Below are 27,745 nucleotides of genomic sequence, written 5' to 3'. Positions count from 1 at the left end.
GAGGACAATATTACCCTCTCTTTCCCTTCTTCTAAACTCACTCTCTCACTCTCACTCTTCACTCATACAAATAAGGGAAAAGCCTCGACCGATAAGACAAACATGCAACTTGTCCGTATGAGCCACAACCTCCGCTGCTGATTGTAGAGCATTCTTGACATTATCAATCCAGTCATTTGCAACCAAATCAGTCGTATTAACATTCGATCACTCGCAATAGGGGATTCTGGGTTGCGTGGTTCATCCCTTTTGCCACCAAAAAATGATGAATATGCTCGATAGCTTGAGATGTTGCCTGGCTTGTTCTGAGAGTGTAAATTAGATGACCCAATATTCATAATAGATCGAAAATGCGATAATCTAAACTGGGCAACAACTATATTGCCTGGACAACGCTGTGCATTTGAAAATGATGAGCTTCGAAGGGTCCCTTGAGCGGCTATGGTGAATCACGCCAAGGACCTGTATGACTGAAACGATCACATGTTCGAAAGAGGACGAGCAGAAGTATTAATTCTGTGGCACCACATCCCTTTCCAGTATCTAAACGAATTCACCAAAAGTCATCATCAAGCAACTTCTTGAGGGAACAGGAAACCATTAATCTCTGCCTAATTACTCCAAAAACATGAGAGAAGAATAGAAATTGGGATTGGGATTTGGGAATGGAACACACCATTTAGCTCTTAGTAGTACTGATCACAATACATTACATTAGGTTTTGGAGTACGGACGGACATAGCCCAATCAGCTTTCTTCTCTAACCGCCATGTGGACTTCGGGTCTGAAGACTCTGAACTCCCGGCTGGACCCTTGTTTACAACCGTTCAACCATTCATATTCAAGGCTTCAAGTTCTCTCCCTTTGAATGTAATCATGTTAAGGATTGCATGACCACTGCACATAAATGGGATTTGTTCAACGGAGTGGGTTCCCATTTCCAATAACTAATCATAGATTCATATAGCTCATACGGACAAGTTGCAGGTTTGTCTTCTCCGTTTGGGGCTTTTCCCTTATTCGAATGAGTGAGAGTGAGAGTGAGAATGTGAGTTTAGAAGAAGGGAAATGGAGGGTAATATTGTCCTCTCACAATAGCCGAGGGTGTTTTGGGTATTTTGTAAAAAAAAATAAGAGAGGTTCTATCACTTAACAAGGTCGGCTAATGGCAGGGACTGCTTTGAAATTTTTTGAATTTTCAGGGGGTGTCTTTGGTGTTCCAAAAAATCTAAAGGGTGGCATTGAATAAGACCAAAGTTCAGGGGGTGGCAATGTAATTTTCTCGACTTTTATTATACTTGATTCTTTCTACTCCTCGTAGCACCACTCCCAAACAAGCTACACTATTTGCCGCTTTGGATTCGAACGGCAACATTGAATTCTATAGAATTCCTCCCTCCCCTTATCAGAAGAGTTCATAAGGCAGGCTTTCAACAGAGTGTCGTAAGACAAGCCGTAAGGCTACCCCCGCCCTACAAGTCGTGTGACATATTAGAGCTTCAAAATTTTATATTTTGTCAATCTAAGGACTCTTTCATAGATTTCAATGGTCAGAAGACATATTCTTTTCTTTTTCTTATTGTCAGAATTGCAAGTTCATAAAACCAGATCGAACAAACTCACTGGACTCAGTTACTCTATCTAAGTACCTCCACAAGGGGATGGTGTGGGTGGGTCTCATAACAAGGCACCGATGGGCCCACTTATGGCTGCAATCTGATTCGCCATATCGCAATAGGTGTGCGTTGGGGGCTTTTGCATTTCCGCCAAGGAAGAGAAACCCCCGCGAAAAGGCCTGACTTTTGCCAATCGTGAAAGCATGTGCGGTTGTGTGTAGACACGTAAGATCCCCTCAAAAAGACAGTGAGGGCCCTGGGGGGGGGGCGTTCGCACTTCCAAATCGGAATCATGCACGTGTCTTAATTAGAATCGTCCACGTATAAAACTTCAAAGCCACGTCGTCTACCTTAGTAGAAAATTTCACATACTTTGACGGGGTCAACGTTTATGTCTACGTCGGCAGCACTTTTCCCAATTTCCTTCTCAATTCTCCCTCGTGATTTACCAATTTTCCATTTGAAAAGAAAAAAAAATTAATTAAATGAAACCATGGTTTTAAAATTTTGCTCGAACCTAATCCCTCCAAGGGCATTCGAATCCAAGAACTCAGTGCAAAGAGCTGAGACCTTTATCCCCTACCCTTTTGCCACGGCAATATCAGATCTGTCACAAGTGTTTTATGTAGTTTCACTTGGTTCTTAGCTAATACATAGCCGGAAACAAAGAAGATCGAAAGGAAAAAGAGAAAATGAATATATTAATAATCGGATCTTACTCCACTTCACTACATCGCTGGTTATATAATAATAGATTACCCAAAGAACAATTAATGTTGATTTGTGATGGCTAATATCAGAGTGGATCTGTTGATGATATCGGGTAACTTTAAACTTTGAACTGAGCCCAAACTGCCAAACTCTAGAATCAAGAATTCTGGATAAGCGAAAATCGAAGGGCCCGTTTGATAACGTAACCAGAAACGTGTTTCTGTGTTTTCTTGTTCTCAGAAACAAAGAAAAGGCATAAATACCGTTTGGTAAAAGTGTTTTGTTCCACTTGTTTCTTGAAACATAAATTGAAATTTATAACAATTTATGCTTCAAGAAACATGAATGACGAAACAAGTTTTACTTGTTTCGCTCGTTTCTCGAAACAAAAATGGGGCACAAAAAATCGATATTGAAGACGAAGCTACTGGACTCCTTAATTGCATATCTGTATTCTTTCGTCTCTGATGAAGTCTAGCCAATCCGAAGCAGCTTCATCGTCGTCCACTACAGTGTTTTCCGACCCACCACAGCAACCGCTGGCGTAGGGGTGTCAATTCTTAAACCGAACCGGTAAAACCGATCGGATCGGACCGAACAGATAACAACACGGACCGAACCGAACCGAAGCCTTATTGGGTCGGTTCGGTTTGGAGTATTGCAACCCCAAAACCAAACCGAACCGCACCGAAAACCGGATGAACCCGAAACCAAACCGAAATCGGCTCAAAACCCAGACCGAAACCAAACCGGTAAGAAATCGAAACACTCCAAAATACATTAAAAAAATCAAAATTTGCATAGTTTTGTAAACATTTGTATGGAAAGTCGAATCCAAATTGGACCAAAAACCAAAACCAACCCGGTTACAAATCGATTTAAGAAACCGAAGACAAACCGAAACCAAACCGCACCGAAACCAGAATTTCCTTATTGGTTCGGTTTCGGTTTCAACTTTCCCACACCGAAACCGACTCAACCAGGATCGAAACCGAGCCGGACTGCCGGACCGACCGATTGACACCCCTACGCTAGCGGTTCCGACGACAACATCATCATCGACGGCATCAGAGAAAACGGCTTGTCTATCGATATCGACTGTAGAAGAAACCTCTGGGTCCCGCGAAGGGGGCGGCCAGGTTCGTCGCCGCGTCTTCCACTCCTCAGGTCCTACCTCTTACATTCGTAAATTGTAATCGAACTCTGGATCTCAATCTGTCGGCGGCACTCCGCTGCAAGGCCCCAATCAATGAGGAATCAACTCCAAATTCTGCCCTAGTTCTCCACTTCTCCTGTAAATCGTAACCTAATTCTGAATCTCGATCTGCTGGGAGGCCCTTCATCTCTTTCATCCAGAATCCAAATTATCGGGCCTCAGTTGAAAGTCACGACTAGCGACTCCATTGTCTCAAGCTGCACAAAGCAGACAACCACCGTCCTTGTTGCTGCTCGAACCTGCAGGTATGCTCTCTCTCTCTCTCTGTCTCTCTCGTTTGCTCTGTCCCATTCTTCTCTCTCTCTCACATGCTCGTTGTCTCTCTTTTTCCTAGGGTTTCATATAGTTTTGAGGTTTGTTGGTAAACCTCTTCCACAATTCTTGATCCCAAAGCTGGTTTCCTTTTCAATAACGACTCTGTTCTCATCACTGCCGATATCCTCGTATTGAATGAATCCATTTCCTTCACCCGTGATAACAATGAGGTACAGTCTTCTTCCTCGTCATCCTCGGTTGTCGTCGCAGGTCCTATTTCTAATGTATTGAGTGGGAAGTTCACTTGGAGGGTTCGCAATTTCAGTCTTTTTAAGGAGATGATCAAAACCCAGAAGATAATGAGCCCTGTTTTCCCTGCTGGGGAATGTAATCTTCGGATTAGTGTCTACCAGAGTTCCGTCAATGGGGTTGAGTATCTCTCAATGTGTCTGGAGAGCAAGGACACCGAGAAGTCTGTCGTTCCCGACCGGAGCTGCTGGTGTTTGTTTCGAATGTCAGTGTTGAACGAGAAACCTGGGTTTAACCACATGCATAGAGACCCGTATGGCAGCTAATAAGAGTTTCAAGAAACAAGGTTTATCAAACACCCAAAATTCTGTTTCTGTTCCCAGAAACGGAAATTTCTGTTTCTGTCGTTTCTTGAAACAGAAACAGCAAAAACGTTATCAAACGGGCCCTTAGTTTATTCACTTTATTGATTTGTTTTCTTGATGAATATCTTACATTGGTATGAATATGAACCTTTAATATTTATTTAACATATGAGTAATAGAATTCAACTAGGATTTGAGCCAAATAGATTGGTTTTATAAAAAAATTACACAGAAATACTTTAGTCGATAAGGTAACGCTTTATACCCGCCTTATCGCTAAGGCGCTCTGAAAGACCCTCAAAGGCCTCCATCGCCTTACCGCCTTAAAAACTATGGTTGAAACTATCCCTCCAGCCATAAGTATGTCCCAATAAAAGGGTGAAAAAGATGAAGGCAATTAGGAACATATTAGTATAATACAATATTGGAAATAGGGAGATGGAGCATGCCTCCTATGTTTCGCAAAAACATCTTCTGAATTGAGAGGGTTGGTGCAGTGAGCATCAGATGGTCGAGAAGATGGGACGCATACCCGGATGCTCTTAGCCATCCTATGGTCACTGCACCACTGCATTCACTACAGAGAATAATCACTCCTGTCTCCCACTCTTGTGAACCCTACCGACTGACCAATAGGTCAATATGAATTGTGAAGTTCAGGTTGGGCATCTTTTACCCAAAAATAGAAAAGTAAGGCCATTCCGACCCACCATGTGACTTATTGGAACCATTTCACCTTCTCCAGATTAATGCTAATAAATTGGAATCTGACTTCTTGCCGGAAAAGGAAAAAAAAATCTTACAGAGTCAACGAAGAAAGTGGAAGTCAACAACTAACCTGGTGCGTCGATCTCTGGCATAACCCTAACACCATTCTGCAACCCAAACTCAACGATCATCTTCACATACTCCGGCGAATACTGCATTCCGGGACCATAAGACCCTTTCCCTGCGAGCTCTGGTTCCAAAGGCAACACCAATGGAAAGGATTGCGAATCGGTGATGTGCCAGTGGAAGACATTAAGCTTATTGTAGCTCATCGCTTGTATAGTCCTCATTATATCTCCCACTCCATAGTAATTCCTCGCCGTATCAAGCAAAACCCCTCTATGCCCAAACAGCGGCGCATCCCAGATGTCCAAACCCGTCGCCACTCGTGGTGGATTTCCCCACACCAGTTGGGAGAATGTCTCCAGTCCTCTCATGGCTCCCCAGACCGTTATCGCCGTTAGATTTGCAGAGGAACCGATGGTGGGGATGGTGAGAGTGTATGATTCGTCGACGCCATGGTAGAGCGGCGCCGATGGGTCGGTGACGGAGAGGGTGAGGATTTGGAGAGGAAGGTTAGTGGTTGTGAGATTGATGGATGGGGTTACGATTGGGTTGTAGTGTTCGGAGAGGATGAGACTGTGGTAGCGAGCGGCGGCCGGAGATAGGTATGGGTGGATGTTTAGGGGCGGAGGGAGGAATATTGTGAAGGTGGGAGAGAGGATGGTGGCTTGTGGGTGGGGCCATGAGATGTTGCGGGGCTTGGGCCATACGTTGATTTGAGCTTCGACGGTTGAGATTTCAGTGGTAACGCATAGAGATGCGCAGAAGAAGAAGAGGGAGATAAGACGGGCAGCAGGGAAAGGAGACATGATCTTGGGTTTGTGTGACTGTGTCACAGTACCTAACAAAAAAATGAAAATAATAGTGTCATAGTGGTGAGTCTGGTGACTAGTGACTGCGAGTCTTTGCCAAGTGACATAGTGGTGTTGTTATTTATAGGTCTTCGTGAGGCTTTGCCGCTTTGGAGGATAAAATTTCCATTTTCCTATAAAGGAAAATATTACACGTGTACTTTCATATGATACAATAGCATAAAAAATCCAAATGATAGGATGTCAAAATTTTAGTGAATGTTGACCTCAACATACATGTCACGATTCAACACTTGTTTAGTTTATTACAATTTAAAGGGTGAAGAGATTTGTTATAAAAAAAAAAAGTGTATATATGTAAGTAAAAGGGACAGGTGTTGGATCCTTGTACACATAGGGGTGTCAAACATAGAATGTCAATTGATCAGGCTGGGACGGTCTCGGTTGGGCCTAGCCTAGCATGGTGGGTCTATGTTCTCAGACCATGACCTACCTATTTAAGGAATGAGTCGGTCTCAGTCGGTATTGTGTTGGGCTTGGTCAGGTTCTGGGATTTTCCTAATTGGGCTATAATCGGGCATTAAACAAGGTAATGTACTAATAAAGCCTTTAAACGGGCCTTAAATGATCTTTACTTTTCTTAGATTTAAAATACTTAATTTATTTTGTTAAATTATCAATAATTTTGAAAAAATATTACATTTGATTACAGTCAATAATTGATAAAAATATCAATATATTACCCTATTCTATCCTTAAAAAAATCAAATTACTTATATAAACAGTCGGGCTAAACGTGTCGATCAGAGTCAGACTTGTAAATGTGTTAGGCTGATCAGGAGACTCATCGGGCTTACCCGTTGCACCGTGTTCTACCTATTTATAAACCGGCTGGGTTTAGGCCCGACCCGTTTATTAATCAGGCCAGTCCAGGTCGGACCATAAATGTGTCAGGCTCGATCGGGCGTACCGGTGCAAGCTTGGACTTGACATCCCTACATCTAGGTGAGCTTACCCGTAGAAGATCCATTCTAAAAAATAGGAAGAATGATGATACATATATATTTTTGACATAGGAATGTAAAATGACCACTACACTTCTCCTAATTTATGCCCGAGCATACAATCTCATTGGCCGGGGGATTCGCGCAAGGGCCACATTCCATATTTGGTGGGTTGTATCAACTACATTCCCCACGATGGCAGCATGCAGATTCATTTATAGGAGTCATGGTCATGGATGATGTGTCGACCAATAGGGGCATTTTAATAAAGAAAATCTGCATGCCAGCGTCGTGTGTTTCTATTTTCTATTATTCTAATATGTTTAATGTCGGCTTGGGTTGAAATCAACTTGTAATTGAAACTATATAACTAGGAAATATAAAAGTCAACTAACACTCTCAGATGATTGAAATAGCAAAGCAGCAAGAACTAGGCTATTATAGAGTGAGATCCTAGCCTTGAAATAAAGGAGATAAAAAATTGTAGATATGCTTGTCTTGATAGAACACAAAAGAAAGCTAGTCAAATGAATTTTCATATTTGGAAATATGAAGATTGAAAATCCGGTTAAAAGTCAACTATATTTCAATTTTAAAAAAATAAAGGTAAAACTAAGACACATGGAAAAAGAGAGATAGGAGTTGAATTCTGATATACACATCTAGGTGAATTTACTTGTAAATGATCCATTCTGACAAAATAGGAAAGAGAATACATATATTTTTTGGACATAGGGGGTGCAAAATAACCACTGCACCTCTTCTAATCGATGCCCAAGCATACAATCTCATTGGCTGGGGCATTGGTGCAAGGGCCACACTCTCGGATAGAAAACATGCCTTAACATGTCGCCCATGAGCTACAACACCATTAGAGGTGCGGAATGAGGCATCATATAAGAGAGACATGAGTCATTTCAAAGCATAAAAGAGAGGCAGACACCAAGCCTAAGACAATGTGCCCAACTTGATATCGTATTATACCGACCTATAATGTATTGATTGACTGTACCGATATCCTTGGTCTTTACCCCCCTAAAAAAAGAAAAGGTATGAATCAGCTAAAAAGTGATTTTATTTTTAATTTTATACATCATATTGATTCGGTACAATTTGAAATCAATCAGTATCGACGATGATCAATATGGGCATCTCTACCAACACCTAAAACCTTGTCCCAAGGGGTAGTTACTAGGTAGATAAGGCGAAATCCATGCCATTTTAGACCTTGCACCCATTTAGATCAAGAAAAAAAATAAGACGTATGGGGGTGTTAAATGGTTGGTTCAATTCAAATTCAATTGGTCTAAATGGTTTTTTTTTTTTTTTTTTTTTTTTTTTTTTTTTTAATATGTACAAGCTCAAACCTGATTTGTTAAATTCCGTTGATTTTGGTTTTAGTCTTGCTCAATTTTGAGTTTTGTCAAGTTAGCTTAATGTGATCTTTATCAGTCCATCATCGGTTTGCTATGGATTTGGCTTTTATGTTATAAATTAGGAGAAATAAACACTCCCTAGTCATGCAACCCCAATACCTAAACACAAATGATGGCAAAATGATGCTTTCCATCCTATGAAACTAAAAAAATCCACCCTCTATTTATACTTACTTCCACCCCACCTCATTGGCCCAATTTTGACTAAGGGGATGTGCACTAAGGAGCATTCTTTTTCTTTACAAATTAATAATATATATATATATATTTATTTATTTATATATATTCATTGATTTAAAAAAAAAATTATTCATTTTTTTGGGTTTGCATCCCTAGCCATGAGCAAGATGAGATTTTCAAAATAGATTCACTATATCAGAAATTAAAAAAAGAAAGGAGAGAGAGAGAGAGAGAGAGAGAGAGAGATTTTCAAAATAGATTCACTTTAGCTGAAATTAAAAAAGAAAAGAAAAGAAAGAGAGAGAGAGAGAGATTCAAAATAGATTCACTTTAGCTGAAATTAAAAAAAAAAAGAGTAATTTACATCTCCTCCCCTGTGTTTTGCATTTATTACACCCCGTCCCCTGTATTTTTGAAAATTATAAAAATCTCCCCTATCATAATTCCGTCATAGTTTTACCATTAAGATTTAATTTATTTTTTAAATACCCAAATTACCCCCCTTAGGTAGGTGAATCACCCATTATACCCATCCTATTATAACTAAAGGAAACGGAGGACCAATCTCTCTCCTGTGTCTCCACTCTCCTCTTCCTCTCTATTCATTCAACTGTACCTCTTAGTGGAAGCAGTTGCTCAAAGTCGATGGTCAAGGTATTTGAGAGTTGGGATTGACATACAAAACTTTACAGGTTACAATTATATTTCTCTCTCTCTCTCTCTCAAAGCTCCTGCATGTGCATCATCAATCAATACTTATTCTTCTATATCAGAATGAATTTCCAATATCCATTAAATTCAGAGCTTATCTGAGGTGATCAGTGATGATGGCTGTCGGTGATCAGTGATGATGGTGGTCGGTGATCAGCAATGACGACGGTGAACTACAATCGAAAACCTATATGCTGCAAACCAAGTGGACCGCTACCTTTTTATGCACGGCTAATCGATGAGCTGTCTCGACAGTTAGGGTTTTTTTTTTCTCTATTCAATTGTTCGGTAATCAACCAGATGTGCGTGAGATTTCAACTTATTAAGAATCTCCTTCATTTTTTAGCTTGATTTTTACCAGCCGATTTGCTTATATGATGATGAATTTTCAGAAAATGGGTTTCCTTCCATTTACAGATTAAAAGGGTTACATGGGTTTGTTCTAATTTGTATTACAAGTTGGGGTTTTCTTCCATTGACAGATTAGAAGTGATATTACAAGCCAATTTACATGATAAGAAGGGAAAGAAGGGATAGAGAAGGGGAAGAAGGGATAGGACAATGGGAGTGCTCTCTGTTTTGTTGATAAAAGCAGAAGGGTAAAATTATAGTTTAACACTCAAAACTATCAGTCCACTAACATTGTTAACTGATAAGGAGGTTTTCGTAATTTTTAAAAACACAGGGGAGGAGGTGTAATAAATGCAAAACATAGGGGAGGGGATGAAATTACTCAAAAAATAAAAAAGAGAGAGAGAGAGAGAGATTTTAGAATAGTAGCAAGGCTGCCACGTATGACGTATATCGGTTTATGGAAGAGCAAAGACCACCTTCTTCCTCCTGATAACGGCCTCAACTTCAAACGTCCCACCCTTGTTCAGCTTCGAGCTTGAAGCCTTGAATCGATTGAGCTCGTAATTTTGTAACATTTTGTCAGATATTTTTTTTTTTTTGGGAGGGGAACCGCTCTCTCTGTCCCTCTCTGTGGATAACGAGGGATGGCAAGCACTAGTTCTTCTTTCAACTTGTCCAAATTTGTTTTCCCTGTTTCCAATTCTCGAGGAAAAAAGAAGCTCACGTCATGCAACCCTTTGAGAAAACGCCATCTTCCCAAAACCCCAATTTCTATCGACATTTCTTCATATTCTGGATTACATTCAAGTGTGTATCGTTTGCCCTCTTGTTTGAATGCTTCGTTGGTCGACCCATCTGAAGATAAGAATCCCCCCAACATGGCATCGCTGACGAAGAGTCCTCAACTTGAAGTTCTGAGCAGGTAATCCTTCTGATTTTGAAAATTGGAAATTACACATATTGAAAGGGTTTAGTTTTGGAACTGGATTTTATTGTTCTTTGCATTAAAGAATAAGCTTTGTCCTTGAAGGATTACATTTTACTTTGAGTTGAATCTGTCTATGCTGCTAATGGTAAAGTGGAGTAATTCATCAAACTCTCTTTTGAAATTTTAAGATTAGTTGGAGTACTTCTCTCTCATTTATCCCTTTCTTATTTTAGAATGTTCTCATACTAGATACCATGAATTTTAGAATATAGATAATATTCCTTGATAAACTTCATTATCTGACGTTATTCACTACATGGCTATCCATTTTAAGCTCTCTAATTGTTATTTCCATTTTTCATTTCGACATTTGTGGTCAAGATGTTCTTATGGTGATGAAATTAATAACTTATTGTTCCTCAAATTTTTTGTGGTCTATACTCTTGCAGCACATGGAACTGGAGGGGATATTCTATTCGGTATCAATATTCTGGGAACAGTGGCCCTGCATTAGTTTTGGTTCATGGGTTTGGGGCAAACAGGTCTACCTCGTACACATTTTCCTTCCCATTACCTGGCATCTAATTCTCATAGGTATTAAATACACATATTGCTTGCTGTGAAGCATTCTCCATTCATGCTTATATTTCTTCTGTTGCCATGATAATTATATTGATAATTGCTCTAATTTATTTTCTTGACTTCTACCCAATAATGTGTTTCTTGTGGGCTTACTATATTTGCTAGTTCATTATGTCTTTTTACATTATCGTTATCTATTGAATTCTCTGTGTAAATGAAATATAGTAATTTGGTAGTTTTCCTTTGAAAATTCAACATAAGATGGAATATTTGTGCATTCTATTGCTGGGTGCCAATTCAGGAGGCTGAGTTTTCTTAATCCACATGGTCATTATGTTCCTTCCATGCATCTTTTGGAATGTTGATGTTGGGTCTAGCCTTTTATAAGTCTCAACTGTATTCGATAAGTCATTATACATGTGCCACTCTGATACTTAAAAAGTTCACACATACTTCTTTTTGATTTTCCCTTGTTAACTTAATGAATTCACTACTTGCTTCATATACAACATTTCTTAAATAGAGTATATAGTATGTGTCATTGTCATAGACACAAATTACAATATCTCAATATCTTTAATGAGATATGGACAATGACATTGTCTAATATGAAAACTTAAATGAAAACTTCAACGCTTGTGTCAACAATGGAGGAGACACATTGTCCTATCATAAATGAAAACTTCAATGCTTGTGTCAACAATGGTAGGTTCATTTATGTGAGTGAGGTTTGTTGTGACAAATTGCCAAGGATAGAGTCATTGTATCATAGAGACGTTGGGCTCAAGAACGGCTAGACTTATCCATCAATCTTGCCAGCTCGAGGATGATAGAACTTACGCGGATAGAATCTCAGTTGATACACCCCCTCAAGATGGGAACTTGATTGGCCGAATTCGCAGCCTGTCATGAAGGAATGAGAATTGAGCTCTGCTGAGACCTTTGGTGAGAAAATCAGCTATTTGGTCGTTGGTGGAAATGAACTGTACTTAGAACTCACGGGCGGCGACCTTGTCACGAACAAAATGAAAATCAATCTCCACATGCTTGGTACGTGCATAGAAGACCGGATTGATAGAAAGGTAGGTAGCACCGATGTTATCACACCATAAGATAAGAGGATTAGTGATAAGAATCCCAAGTTTACCAAACAAAGAGCGTAACCGAGTAAGTTCGGCACCAGAGTTAGCAACAACTATATATTCAGATTCAATGGAAGACTTGGCTAATGTCTTCGGTTTTTTGGAGGCCCAAGATATAAGATTGGGACCCATATAAATTGCATAGTCACCGATAGATTTGAGGTCAACATTGTCACCAATCCAGTTGGCATCGGAGAAAGCCTGCAATTGGAGGGAGCTGGACTTGGAAAAGAATAAGCCATAGTCCCGGATTGCCTTGAGATAGCGAAGGATACGTTTGACCATAGACCAGTGATCCTCCGTAGGAGCATGCATAAATTGGCATGCACGGTTAACAGAATAAGCAACATCAGGACGAGTTAAAGTAATATGTTGTGGTACACCAACAATAGAACAGTACTTGGTAGTATCTGAAAGAAGTGCACCCCCTGCAAGGGAGGATGAAATCGTGGTAGCAATGGGAGTGTGCACTGGTTTGTAGTCAGACATACCGGCTCGCTGAAGCAAATCTTTAATGCAATGAGATTGCGATAAGAGAACACCAGTAGGCTGAGATAGAGCCTCAACACCAAGGAAGAAGCTTAGAGGACCGAGATCCTTGATATAAAATTTAGTAGGCAACTATTGGAGGAGAACTGTTACATGAGAACTCTGATTTCCTGTGACCAAAATATCATCAACATAAACAAGTACATATGTATTGATAGGGCCATGCACATAGATAAACAAAGATGGGTCAGTTTGAGAGGACCGAAAACAAGAGCGAAGTAGAAACTCAGAGAGCCTGTGAAGCCAAACCCGTGGAGCCTGTTTCAGACCATAAAGAGATCTATGAAGACGGCAAACATGATGAGGATGCAGTGTGTCCTCAAAGCCTTGTGGTTGAACCATATAAACCTCCTGATGGAGAATGCCATATAGAAATGCATTTTGCACATCAAGTTGACCAATGGACCAACCATTAGAAATTTCCAGAGAGAGAATAGTACGAATAGTGGTCGGTTTAATGACGGGACTAAAGGTCTCAATATAGTCCAATCCAGGTTGCTGATGAAAGCCCTTTGCAACTAGTCGAGCCTTATAGCATTCAATGGTACCATTAGTCTTCCGTTTAATCCTATACAACCACTTGCAACCAACTAAATTCATAAAATCATTTTAAGGCATAAAAGACCAAGTATTATTCCGTAGCAGAGCATTAAATTCGTCACCCATGGCAGAGTGCCGATGGGGGACCTTGTTGGCTGGGGAGAAACATGTTGGTTCAGTGGGAGAGGCAATGGTGGTGGGGGTTTCAAAGAGTGTGGTGGGCTAGAGAAGAATGAGGGCCATTATAAATATCAGAAAGAGTTTGGGTACGTAATGGTGGTGTTGGTGGGGAGGGTGGGGTGATCAGGTAGGGTATTGGGGGTGGAACTAGCATGGCAAGGCCGTAGGAGTAGGACAAGAGTTGGGGGGCTAGAGCCCAGGGAGTGGGGCTAGACATGGGAACTTTAGGCTTAAGGGTATAAGGGAAGTTTTGAAAGGGAAAGATAGATTCATCAAACCGGATGTGACGAGAAATGTAAATGCGATGGGTGGCCAGATCCATACAATAGTAACCAACTTGGGAGGGACTATATCTAAAGAAAACACAGGAAGAGGATCACGGATCCATTTTATGATGATTATACGGACGAAGCCAGGGTAAAGATAGACAACCAAAGACCTTGAGAAAGGAATAATCAGGGACTGTGAGTGATAAGTTGATAGGGAGAGAGATTTCTTGTAAAAGGGGATGGCATTCGATTGATGAGGTACACTGCAGTCTCAAAAGCATAGTCCCAATAATCGGGGGGAACAGGGCCATAGTAAGAAGGGTGAGACCTATTTCGGCGATGTGCTGATGACGGCCCTCAACCTTCCCTTGTTGCTCATGTGTGTGAGGACATGAGACACGGTGTTGGATGCCAAGGTTAAGAAAGAAGGAAGAGAGGGAACAAAATTCACCTCCCCAGTCAGTTTCAATAGAGTTTATTGTACGTGAAAATTGTCTTTCCACTAAAGCTTGAAATGTCTTAAACATAGAGAAAACATCAGATTTCAATTTTAGTGGATAAAACCAAATGTACTTATTGAAGTCATCAACAAAAATAAAAAAATAACGACTGTCTTCAAAGGAGACAGTGGGGGTGGGCCACATACATCACTGAAAACTAAGTCTAAAGGGGAAGAACTGCAGGAGGAAGTTTCACGAAGAGGAAGACGACTAGCTTTGCCCATTTGACAAGCAGGGCATAAATGAAGAGACTTGGGAAGATGGTGATCATGAAGCATGAGACGAAGGACCTGATCGTGAGGGTGACCTAAACGATGGTGCCATCGACATAGGAGGACGCAACAACTAGATTGGCAGATAAAGGATGCGCATAAGACATAGAGTAGAGCCCATTCTTACTCGGTCAGGAAAGAAGAGTTTGCTTGGACACCGGATCCTTCACAAGAAAATGAGAAGAGTGAAATTCAAAGCAATCATTGTTATCATAACAAAATTTTTGGACAAAGATCAAAGAGTTTGTAAGGGAAAGGACATGTAATACATTAGAGAGAAGAAAAGCATGAGAAGGAGAGGATAAGGAGACAGTACTAGTATTGGAAATGGAGAGATTATTACCGTTACCAACTTGAAATTGATTGTTACCTATATAGATCAAAAGTGGAGAAAGATTGGAGGTTAGGAGTGGCATGGTGGGTGGCACCGGTATCAGGTATCCAAGAATTGGTGGTGGGGGGAGGTTGATGAGGAGAATGGATGGTTTGATAAGTAGAGGGAGTGGATGATTGGTGGAAATAAGATTGGGGGTGTGTGGTGTAGTAGGAAGTGTGGGAAAGATTTTTACGTTGAAAAGGTTGATATGATTGTCGAGTGGTTAGTAGTGGGGGTTTATATTGTGGGCCTAATGATTGTTGACAATAGTAACAAATGTCTGCTTGATGGTTGGAGCCACCGCAAACTTTGTAAGAGTTGTGAGCAAAAGCATTGGAACGACCAAAGCCACAACCATAACCCCGACCTCGACCCCTACAAGCACCGCGGATAGAGGTGGAAGTGCTATTGCCACGACCCTGTTGGGAGAGGTGGACGGAAGCATCTGTCGATGGATCTATGATTGCTTGACGAGAATGAAGAAGAAACTCATGACTTATTAGACGGCTGTGAAGCTCAGTGTAGGGAATCGGATTTTAACGTGCCATCATAGTAGGAACTAATGATTGGTACTCGTTCCGAAGGGAACGAAAGATATGAATGTTGAAGTCTTCAGGGGGAAGAGGTTTCCCGACAGCTGCTAATTCATCAGAGAGAGCCTTGGCGAGGTGAAGAAATTAAGTGATAGTTTCATCAGGCTTGTGAATTAAGTTTTGAAGATCAACATTGGGAGACAATATGCGTGTGGTGGAGGGGGAACTGTACGCACCATGGAGGACATCCCATATTTCTTTGCTAGTTGTGCAACCAACTGCTAAGGGAAGGGCATCATCGGAGAGAGACCATTAAGAGACTCATAATGGAGGCATCCTGTTCTGGCCAACTTGTAGCTTGAGTAGGATCTTAAGGGCACGGGTTATCGCCAGATACATAGTTATAGAGGCGTTGGCCGATGAGGTATGGGACAAATTTTGTCTTCCAATAAATATAGTTCTTAGATGTCAATTGAGATTCTATCTGTGTAATTTCTAACATTCTCAAGCTATCAAGATTGATGGATAAGTCTAGCCGTTCTCGAGCCTAACGTCGCCGCTATCATTGAGTCCAACGTCTTTATGATACAATGACTCTACCATTGACAATTTGTCACAGCAAACCTCATTCACATAAATGAGCCTACCATTGTTGACACAAGCATTGAAGTTTTCATTTATGGTAGGACAATGTGTCTCCTACCATTGTTGACACAAGCGTTTAATTTTCATATAAGACAATGTCATTGTCCATATCTCATTAAAGATATTGAGATATTTTAATCTTTGTCTATGACAATGACACATACTATGTACTCTATTTAAGAAATGTTGAATATGAAGCAAGTAGTGAATTCATTAAGTTAACATGGTATCAAGAGCTACACGCTCCACCGTGCACCCCTTCCTCTGATTTTTCCCCCCATCTCCAACAAGTGAGAGTTCTTCCTCTCCAATGGCCAACAACAACCACCTTATCATCCCCCATACTCAAGCACATTTTCTTCCCCCAATCACTCTAGTGCTCACCATTTCATATCCCTCAAATTATCCTTTAAGAACTATTTTATTGGAAGACACAAATTGTCCCATACCTCATCGGCCAACGCCACTATGACTATGTATCCGGCTATAACCCATGCCATCAAGATCCAACTCGAGCTACAAGTTGGTGTGAACAGGATGCCTCAATTATGAGTCTTTTAATTGCCTCTCTCCGATGATGCCCTTCCCTTAGCAGTTGGTCGCATAACTAGCAAAGAAATGTGGGATGCTCTGCATTGTGCGTACAGTTCCCTCTCCACCACACGCATATTGTCTCTCAATGTTGCTCTTCAAAACACAATTCACAAGCCTGATGAAACTATCACTCAATTTCTTCACTGTGCTAAGGCTCTCTTTGATGAATTAGCAGCTGTCGGGAAACCTTTTCCCCCTGAAGACTTCAACATTCGTATCTTTCGTTCCCTTTGGAACGAGTACCAATCATTAGTTCCTATAATGATGGCACGGTCAGATCCGATTCCCTACACTGAGCTTCACAATCTTTTAATGAGTCATGAGTTTCTTCTTCATTCTCGTCGAGCAATCATAGATCCATCAACAGATGCTTCCATCCACCTCTCCCAATAGGGTCGTGGCAATAACGCTTCCACCTCTATCCTCGGTGCCCCTAGCAGTCAAGGTTGGGGTCATGGCCGTGGCTTTGGTCATTCCAATGCTTTTGCTCACAACCCTTGCAAAGTTTGCAGTCACACCAACCATTAGGCAGACACTTATTACTATCGTCAACAATCATTGGGCCTATAGTACAAACCCCCACTACTACCCACTCGACAATCATATCAACCTTTCCAATGCAAAAATCTTTCCCACACTGCCTACTACACCACACACCCCCAATCTTATTTCCACCAATCATTCACCCCCTCTGCTTATCAAACCATCCATTCTCCTCATCAACCTCCCCCCTCCACCAATTCTTAGATACCTAATATCGGTGTCACTCACCATGCCACTCTTGAGCTCCAATCTTTCTCCACTTTTGATACATACGCAAGTAACAATCAACTTTAAGTTGGTAACGGTAATGGTCTCTCCATTTCCAATACTGGTACTGTCTCTTTATCCTCTCCTTCTTGTGCTTTTCTTCTCTCTAATGTATTGCATGTCCCTTCCCTTATCAATGTCCAAGCAAACTCTTCTTTCCTGACCGAGTAAGAATATGCTCTACTCTATGTCTTCTGTGCATCCTTTATCTGCCAATCTAGCTGTCGTGTCCTACGATCGATGGCACCATCGTTTACGTCACCCTCATGATCGAGGCCTTCATCTCATCTTTCGTGACCACCATCTTCCCAAGTCTTTTCATTTGTGCCCTATCTGTCAAATGGGCAAAGCTAGTCGTCTTCCTCTTCGTGAAACTTCCTCCCGCAGTCCTTCCCCTTTAGACTTAGTTTTCAGTGATGTATGGGCTCCCCACCCCATTGTATCTTTTGAAGGCAGTCGTTATTTTGTTATTTTTGTTGATGACTTTAGTAAGTACATTTGATTTTATCCACTAAAATTAAAATCTGATGTTTTCTCTATTTTTAAGGCCTAAAGACAATTTTCACGTACCATAAAATCTATTCAAATTGACTGGGGAGGCGAATTTCATTCCCTCTCTTCTTTCTTAACCTTGGAATCCAACATTGTGTCTCATGTCCTCACACACACACGAGCAACAAGGGACGGTTGAGCACCGTCATCGACACATCGTCGAAACCAGCCTCACCCTTCTTACTTATGGCTCTGTTCCCCAGACTATTAGGACTATGCTTTTGAGACTGCAATGTACGTCATTAATCGAATGCCATCCCCTGTTATAGGAAATCTCTCTCCCTATCAACTTATAACTCACAGAGACCCTGATTATTCCTTTCGCAAGGTCTTTGGTTGTCTATGTTTTCCCTGGCTTCGTCTGTGTAATCATTATAAAATGGATCCTCGATCCTCTTCCTGTTTTTCTTTGGATATAGTCTCTCCGATGTTGGTTACTGTTGTATAGATATGGCCACCCATTGCATTTACATTTCTCGTCACATCCGGTTCGATGAATCTATCTTTCCCTTTCACAATTCCCCTTCTACCCTTATGCCTAAAGTTCCCATGCCTAGCCCCACTCCCTAGGCTCTGGCCCCCAACTCTTATCCTACTCCTGCCATACCAATTCCACCCCCAATACCTTACCTGATCACCCCACCCTCCCTACCAACACCACCCTTACGTACCTGCACTCTTTCTGATATTTATAATGACCTTCAGTCTTTTACTCATTCTTCTCTAGCCCACCACACTCTCCTTGAAACCCCCACCACCATTGCCTCCCCCACTGAACCAACATGTTTCTCCCCAGCCAACAAGGTCCCCCATTGGCGCTCCGCCATAGGTGATGAATTTAATGCTCTGCTGCGGAATAATACTTGGTCTTTTGTGCCTTACCATGATTCTATGAATTTAGTTGGTTGCAAGTGGATGTACAGGATTAAATGGAAGGCTGATGGTACCATTGAACGCTATAAGGCTCGACTGGTTGCAAAGGGCTTCCATTAGCAACCTAGTTTGGACTATAATGAGGCCTTTAGCCCCCTTTCGTTAAACCGACCACTATTCGTATTGTTCTGTCTTAGGCAATTTCTAATGGTTGGACTGTTGGTCAATTTGATGTGCAAAATGCATTTCTATATGGCATTCTTCATGAGGAAGTTTATATGGTTCAACCACAAGGCTTTGAGGACACACTGCATCCTCATCATGTTTTCCGTCTTCACAGATCTCTTTATGGTCTAAAACAGGCTCCACTGGTTTAGTTTCACAGGCTCTCTGAGTTTCTACTTCGCTCTAGTTTTCGGTCCTCTCAAACTGACCCATCTATATTTATCTATGTCCATAGCCTTGTCAATACATATGTACTTGTTTATGTTGATGATATTTTGGTCACAAGAAATCAGAGTCCTCATGTAACAGTTCTCCTCCAACAGTTGGCTACTGAATTTTCTATCAAGGATCTCAGTCCTCTAAGCTTCTTCCTTGGTGTTGAAGCTCTATCTCAGCCTACTGGTTTTCTCTTATCGCAATCTTGTTACATTACATATTTGCTTCAGCGAGCCGTTATGTCTGACTGCAAACTAATGCACACTCCCATTGCTACCATGATTTTGTCCTCCCTTGCAGGGGGTGCACTCCTTTTAGATCCTACCAAGTACCGTTCCATTGTTGGTGCACTACAATATATTACTTTAATTTGTCTTGATGTTGCTTATTCTGTCAACCGTGCATGCCAATTTATGTATGCTCCTACGGAGGATCACTGGTCTATGGTCAAACGTATCCTTCACTATCTCAAGGCAACCCCGGACTATGGCTTATTCTTTTCCAAGTCCAGCTCCTTCCAATTGCAGGTTTTCTCGGATGCCAACTGGGCTGGTGACAGTGTTGACCGCAAATCTACCAGTGGCTATGCAATTTATATGGGTCCCAATCTATATCTTGGGCCTCCAAAAAACAGAACACAGTAGCTAGGTCTTCCACTGAATCTGAATATAAAGCCATTGCTAACTCTTGTGCCGAACTTATTTGGTTACTCTCTTTGTTTGGTGAACTTGGGATTCCTATCACTAATCCTCCTATCTTATGGTGTGATAACATCGGTACTACCTACCTCTCTGTCAATTCGGTCTTTCATGCACATACCAAGCATGTAGAGATTGATTTTCATTTTGTTCGCGACAAGGTCGCTGCCCATGAGTTCCAATTACAATTCATTTCCACCAAGGACCAAATAGCTGATATTCTCACCAAAGGTCTCAGCATAGCTCGATTCTAATTCCTTCATGACAAGCTGCAAATTCGGCCAATCAAATTCCCACCTTGAGGGGGTGTATCAACCGAGATTCTATCCACGTAATTTTTATCATCTTCTAGCAGTCAAGATTGATGGATAAGTCTAGCCGTTCTCGAGACCAACGTTGCCGCTGTCATTGAGCCCAACATCTCTATGATACAATGACTCTACCATTGACAATTTGTCACAACAAACCTCACTCACATAAATGAGCCTACCATAGTTGACACAAGCATTGAAGTTTTCATTTATGATAGGACAATGTGTCTCCTACTATTGTTGACATAAGCATTGAAGTTTTCATTTTAGTTCTCATATAAGACAATGTCATTTTCCATATCTCATTAAAGTTATTGAGATATTGTAATCTTTGTGTGGGGGATGATAGGGTTGTTGTTGTTGGCCATTGGAGAGGAAAAACTCCCACTCATTGGAGATGGGAGGGGGGAAATTAAAGAGGTGCTCGGTGGAGCGTGTAGCTCTTGATACCATGTTAACTTAATGAATTCACTGCTTGCTTCATATTCAACATTTCTTAAATAGAGTACATAGTATGTGTCATTGTCATAGACAAAGATTACAATATCTCAATATCTTTAATGAGATATGGACAATGACATTGTCTTATATGAAAAATTAAACGCTTGTGTCAACAATGGTAGGAGACACATTGTCCTACCATAAATGAAAACTTCAATGCTTGTGTCAACAATGGTAGGCTCATTTATGTGAATGAGGTTTGTTGTGACAAATTGTTAATGGTAGAGTCATTGTATCATAAAGACGTTGGACTCAATGATAGCGGCGACGTTGGGCTCGAGAACGGCTAGACTTATCCATCAATCTTGATAGCTTGAGAATGATAGAAATTACACAGATAGAATCTCGGTTGATATCCCTTGTATTATATAATGCTGATTATCTCCTTTTGGTAATAGTAGTAGTTCTTCTATTGTTACCAAATGTTCTATGCATGAATTATTTAGATGGTTAAAAAAAAATATGTACCCAACTTTGCTATTGGAAAATCTTATATCTATTTTTGTTCCCATTAATAATACGTACTCCTATTGTCAATTGTCGATCAGGGGACTTGGACTAAAATCTGTTGTACACTTGTACCCATATCCTTCAAAACACATGGGGTTACCTGCAGTAACCGCAAATTACTTGAATAAACAGTTGATAAAAAAGATGTACCCAGTACACGAGGATCCCACCATTGCGAGGTTTGGGGAGGGTCATATGTATGCAGCCTTACCCCTGCTTTGCAGAGAGGTTGTTTCCCGACATGAATAGATAGTTGATTTGTATCATAAATGGTTTCTAGCAAGAAAAATAAAAGGATATGGGGGTTGGTTTGTAACATCTTTTAGATAGTAAATAAAATTATAACAGATTAAAAAAAAAAAAAAAAAAAAAAAGCTGTAAATATTAAGTATGAATTTCAATTTCTAAAATATTAACCATGCATGATGTCAGTTTTACATGGACTTGGACACGGGAGTCTGAATCTGAAATGTGTCCAAGAGTCCCCAACATGGCAAGTGAGTAAAATATGAAATCAGAGATATCTATATGTATATATTATGCCATTTATTACTTGCAAGATCAGTAATTTAATTCCTTATGTACTAATCTTGGTGATGAACAAAATATTTGTTTTAAGGTTGTACTTGCTTATTTATTTATTTTTTTTCTAACCTCTGTTCATTTTTTTAGTTTTCCTTTTGGCTCTTCTAAACTGGCTGTTGTGACTTGTGACTCATTGTCCTTCTGAACAGCGATCATTGGAGGAAAAACATTCCAGTTCTTGCAAAATCACATAGGGTGTATTCAATTGATCTGATTGGTTATGGTTATTCTGACAAACCAAATCCACGTGAGTTTGGGGCCAACCCCTTTTACACATTTGAGACATGGGCCAATCAGCTAAATGAGTTTTGCATTGATGTAGTTAAAGATGAAGTTTTCTTCATATGTAACTCGATTGGAGGTGACCACTTTCTCTGAATTTTTGTTTCATTTGAGCAATTTTTTTTCCCGTTATGATCGGATTTTGATTCCTTCTGAATTTACTTATTTTCCTATATGATAAAAGAGAGAAAACGATCTTGTATGGTTTTTGACATTGTGGAGCTCTCCTATTTTTTATTTATTTAATTTTCCTTATCTCACAGAATTTTGGCTACCTTTACCACATTGATAAGGAGCTTATTTCTAGATTCTAGGACCACATGTCATTGTACTTGAATTTTATCATTTTCAGGAAACATGTTGCTTTTAATGCAGTTAGAGAAACTTCATACATGATTGCCCAAAAAATACGATATTTTGGTTTTCACGGCCCCCTAACATAAAATGGGGTCCATTATTCTACATGTTTTCTTAAGACTTTGATATGAAATAGTTTTCCCTCTTGGCTCTAAATTTCAGTTTTAGGTGGCTCTGACTTTCATCTTTTATGTGTAGAAAGATGAATGTAACTGGCTTGGTCCTATCATATATGAAGGCCATTACTCCCTGTGTGTATGTCTAACCTCTGTGGTTACACTTTTTTGGAGTTTATCACGGTTTGTTGTCTCTGCTCTTGAACTCATACTTATAGCGATCAGTATTAGCACTTTTTTTTTGGGGTAAACTTCACTCCCCTCCCCTGAACTAAGGCGAAATATCAACTTGACCCACCACCTTTCTGAAAATATCACTCCCCTCCCCTACAAGAAAAAGATGTTATCTAACAGCCCCAACCGTTAGATTTGGCTGTTAAGTTAATTTTTTTTATAATCCCCAAAATACCCTCCTAATTGTGAAATGCCCAAGATACCCCTGATATTCAGCCCTCTTCCTCTTCCTCTTTCTCTGTCGCTGAAACAGGAACAACTCGAATCTATCTGAGAAGGGATGAGCACTTGCTCTTTTCCTCTTGGGAACAGCCATCCTCACCAAAACCTCTCCCGCCGTCGCTGCTTCAACTCTTGCTTCTCGGGTTTTTTCCAGATCTGGCTCCTCCTTTTATTTCTATAAAAGTGAAAAAAGGGAAAATATGTGAAGCAAATTCTCAGGTGAAAACCATAAAAGGGAAAATAACCCAAAAGCTATGAAGCTCCAATTCGGCACAAACTGTGAACAGATTTTAATGTTTCTTTATTCAACGGGTCTGTAAATCCCAACAAATTGAAGAACCCAAACAAACTCGATGACTTAAAAGGGAAAAATAACTCATTGAATGACAAACTACCATGTTGAGATGGTAAAGAGAAAAATACCTCCCAAACAATCATGGCATCCTGGTTGGTTCCTTTCCAGCCCTGTTGAGTAAACAGAGAAGCAATTTCGTTAGCCCCGTTCAAGAACATTCTCCCTGGAATCCTACGAAGCTGCTTATCCCTCTTGTAATCGAACGAAGAACTTCACATTCCACGCCTCCTCCTTTCGTTCTTCCTCTTCGACTCAGAAGTCGGCGAACCAGGGAGCCCACTCCTCCCATCAACCGATAAGCAGGACCCCATCCTCAGGGCCCTGATAATGTTCAGTAGGCACTTCAGTAGGCACAGAAAGAGGAAGAGGAAGAGGGCTGAATATCAGGGGTATCTTGGGCATTTCACAGTTAGGAGGGTATTTTGGGGATTATAAAAAAATTTTAGCTTGACTTAACAGCCAAATCTAACAGTTAGGGCTATTAGAAAGCATCTTTTTCTTGTAGGGGAGGGGAGTGATATTTTTGGAAAGGTGGTGGGTCAAGTTGATATTTTGCCTTAGTTCAGGGGAGGGGAGTGATGTTTACCCTTTTTTTTTTTGGGTGGTACTTCGTTTTAAGGCTTATAGTTTCCACAGGTTTACGCATTACATCTTTTCCTACCTTTAGTTTCTTCTTGAGGTTGGGGTTTTCTTTTCATCTTCTTTTATTTATTCAATTCTCTTTCTCCTGCCTCTCCTTTTATCCTATTTTTCCTTTGATGCAATTGGTTTTCTTTTTTATGCACTGTAATGTTCTGGATGATTCAATCATCTGAAACCTTTGGATTGTCTGTTCTGAAAAAAGAATCTGCTTTTCAGAAATAGGCTGCTTCAACTATTATAACAGTTATTCCAGCCACAGAAGATCCACCTGGTTGCTGCTATGGAACTCCTTAAATACATTGGTTGTGAAAATTCCTCTTCGCTTCAATAAATAAATTATTCTTCACCTTTCTTAGTGTCCCTTAGCCTTCTTCTCTGTGTTAGGGAAGATGATGCAGAAGTCTTAAACATGTTCTTTTATTCAAGTGTAACTTTCGCTTGCATCAATATGTAATAATCAGTTTTGCTAATCTTGAACCCAAAATTTTGGTTTTCTATTTTTTTCAATTTTTTTATTTGTAATTGATGATTCTTTGGTCGAGTAAGCAGTCATTAGTCCAGTTCTCAGAATCCTGTTAGCATGAAGCAATTTTTGTTATAGACTTGAATACCTGTCACTGTCTTGCAACAAGTTTTGGATGATTTAGACTTTCACCTTCAAACTGTTGTGGAAAATGAGGAAAGTTGATGGAGATCTAACCATGGTTTTTTGGTCTTTTTGCAGGAGTTGTTGGCCTTCAGGCAGCAGTTATGGAGCCTCAGATCTGTAAGGGCATTGCCCTTTTAAATATATCCTTACGTATGCTTCATATCAAGAAGCAGCCTTGGTATGGTAGACCTGTTATCAAATCATTTCAGAATTTGCTAAGGTGAAATGATTTTAATGGTTTCTCTTTGGTCTGCTAAGAATCTTTCTATACTGTCAGTTAAAAAGTAGTGAATAGTCATTATATTTTGGCAGAAACACTGCTCTGGGAAAATTCTTCTACAAAACCGTTTCCACTCCACAAGCTGTGAAAAATATCCTTTGCCAGGTACTCTATCAAAATCATTGCACAAATGCTCCTCTGCAAGTCAAAAGAGATTGCAGGATAAAAATCTGCAGTAATGGTCAATATTAAACACTGCTATGGTTTATAATAATCAATGTATTCCATGTGCTTTATGGGCTATTGTCCTAATTAATATACAAAATCAATGAAAGGTATTTTATTGATGCCTAGGAACAATGTCTACGGGCCAAGGTGTGTTTGAAACCATAGTTTCCACGGCTGATGGAGTTAATTTAAGAAAGCTGAACTCAAAGGAAGCAAACTTAGGGGGGTGGTTAATGGCTCCTCCTCTGATGACTGCTAGTTTTCCCTTTTGAGGGGTGCCTCATGAGTTTAATTCTTGAATGTAGACACCCTTAGTTGTTTGATGAAAGATTTAATGGTGGGTACTTTTTCATGGGTAACACATCTGGCTCTGGTGTCAATGTGGTGCAGGCTTGTCAAGTGTAGCCTCCCTGTTAGCTGGATTCATGATGTACTATATTTTGGTCTATTTTCTTCTAGTGCAGGTTTCTAGTTGGTGATGACATAAACTGTCCTTAGTGGACCATGCTCTTAAGGATATATAATGTGGATCTCTACTCATGATGCAATATGGTAGTTTGATGAGAAATTATGATGCATTTTTCTTTTCAAATTTCTCAACCTAAAAAGGTCCTTTGTTGGCTAAGTTCAGCTTATATGAAGCCTTTTTTTCTGATGAAACCCATCCCAAATAAAAAAATAAAAAAATAAAAAAGGGGGGGGGGGATTCTGGGCAAGAAGAGGGTTACCAATGAAAAATTACAATTGATGAGGGGGCTTTAATAATTGGGGTAAAAATAATGAAGATATGTAGACAATTTCAAAGAGGTGAAATGTGAGCATTTACGTCAGGAATTGTGTCGTTTGTATTCCAAGATGGTTATGAGAGAGTATATGTAAAAAAATTTGAGATTCAGCTGAAGCTGTAATAGTCACTATGGGAGCAGAAATCTCAAGAACTCTGTTATTCATAAAAAACTTCAGAAGTGGTTATTTAGAGAAAACTCCAGTTGAGGAGGAAATGAGGAAAGTGTGACTAATGCACAAGTAAATCAAGCCAAAATTGTTAGCTACACATATTTGCTGACTGGTTCTGATTGATTGTCCCCAGTGTTACCATGACACCACTCAGGTGACAGATGAGCTAGTTCAGAAGATTCTTTTGCCTGGACTTGAACCTGGAGCTGCAGATGTTTTTCTTGAATTCATTTGCTACTCAGGGGGTCCTCTACCCGAGGAACTATTACCTCAAGTAAAGGTCAGACCATCACTCATCCTGAAACCCAGATTGATTATGCAGCTTTCATGGATATGCAAATAACCATTTCTTATCTTCAGTTCTCTCTCTCATACATGTAGTTTATCCCATAAATTTTAATGCAGTGCCCTGTTCTGGTAGCATGGGGGGATAAGGATCCATGGGAACCCATTGAAATTGGAAGAGCCTATGGAAATTTCAGCTCAGTAGAAGATTTCATTGTCCTCCCTGATGTTGGACACTGCCCTCAGGTCTCTCTCTCTCTCTCTATATATATATATATTTAATACTGCAGTTTTTCGTGATATTTTATGAAAATAATTTCTGAAGTATTGATTTGCTTCTAATAAACCCCAATTGTTCCTTTCCTAATGATGAAGGATGAGGCACCTCATCTTGTAAATCCACTTGTGGAGTCGTTTGTGGCACGCCATGCTTCAGCCAAAACTTCTGCTTCTTTGGAAACGGTTTAATCCGTTGAGTCATTTTGCTGATGTTCATATTGCTCATCAATCCACGTGTTCAATGTAAAGGGAAGATTTTTACTTAGTGCATTATGGCAAAATTGAGTATCCATTCTTTGAAAGCTTAGGATCATGGATGCATTTAAGCATGACAATTTTTCTGTTAACAAATATATTGTTTTCTACTGTTTAATATTTGTGCTGCTCGATGCCATCCTCCTTTATAAGGGATCTGCTTTTCATATATAATGACTCATCCCACTAGCCATGGTATCACAATAATCATTCTGTAAGTTAAATATAAGTTGTGGAACTGTGGGTGTTTTTGGTTATATGTATAGTGGTGGTCACCCTCGTGTTCCTCCATGTGCCATTTAGTGTCGATTTCCTCTGTAATTTTACAATTATCAGAGGCCATCAAAACAGAGCACATGAAAATATAAGCCAAAGAAACATCAAACACAAATTTAGTTTGGAAGCAGTACTAGGTTTGAAAGCTTGCACAGAATAGGATTCCTTGTTTCAGACATCCACCAAGCTTCACAGTTCTCTTCTTCTTATGTTTTTGTCCACTTGGTTATATTAACTTAGTTCTCCGGAGAATAAGA

General features: G+C 40.1%; 2 protein-coding genes across 3 annotated transcripts; one reads left to right on the top strand and one right to left on the bottom strand.

Moving 5' to 3' along the window:
• Window positions 1-5,245: 5,245 nt before the first annotated feature.
• On the bottom strand, window positions 5,246-6,052 carry LOC122060763 (beta-hexosaminidase 2-like). The gene has a single exon (XM_042623865.1). It carries the CDS (start codon window positions 6,050-6,052, stop codon window positions 5,246-5,248), a length of 807 nt encoding a protein of 268 aa, XP_042479799.1.
• Window positions 6,053-10,164: 4,112 nt separating this feature from the next.
• On the top strand, window positions 10,165-27,401 carry LOC122060544 (pheophytinase, chloroplastic). Of its 2 annotated transcripts, none has more exons than XM_042623673.1 (8): window positions 10,165-10,662; window positions 11,118-11,210; window positions 22,281-22,492; window positions 25,064-25,208; window positions 25,301-25,373; window positions 26,527-26,673; window positions 26,799-26,924; window positions 27,054-27,401. In XM_042623673.1, exons 1-8 carry the CDS (start codon window positions 10,385-10,387, stop codon window positions 27,144-27,146), a joined length of 1,167 nt encoding a protein of 388 aa, XP_042479607.1. In that variant the 5' UTR covers window positions 10,165-10,384; the 3' UTR covers window positions 27,147-27,401. The 2 variants fall into 2 exon arrangements, with proteins under 2 accessions (XP_042479607.1, XP_042479608.1); XM_042623674.1 differs by having other exon boundaries at window positions 10,524-10,662; window positions 11,118-11,262.
• The last annotated feature ends 344 nt before the right edge of the window (window positions 27,402-27,745 follow it).

This window comes from Macadamia integrifolia, chromosome 14 (genome assembly GCF_013358625.1).
Source record: "Macadamia integrifolia cultivar HAES 741 chromosome 14, SCU_Mint_v3, whole genome shotgun sequence".
In the NCBI taxonomy this organism is placed as follows: domain Eukaryota; kingdom Viridiplantae; phylum Streptophyta; class Magnoliopsida; order Proteales; family Proteaceae; genus Macadamia; species Macadamia integrifolia.
Note: the sequence above shows the minus strand (reverse complement) of the source record. Positions and strands in the feature narration are given on the sequence as shown.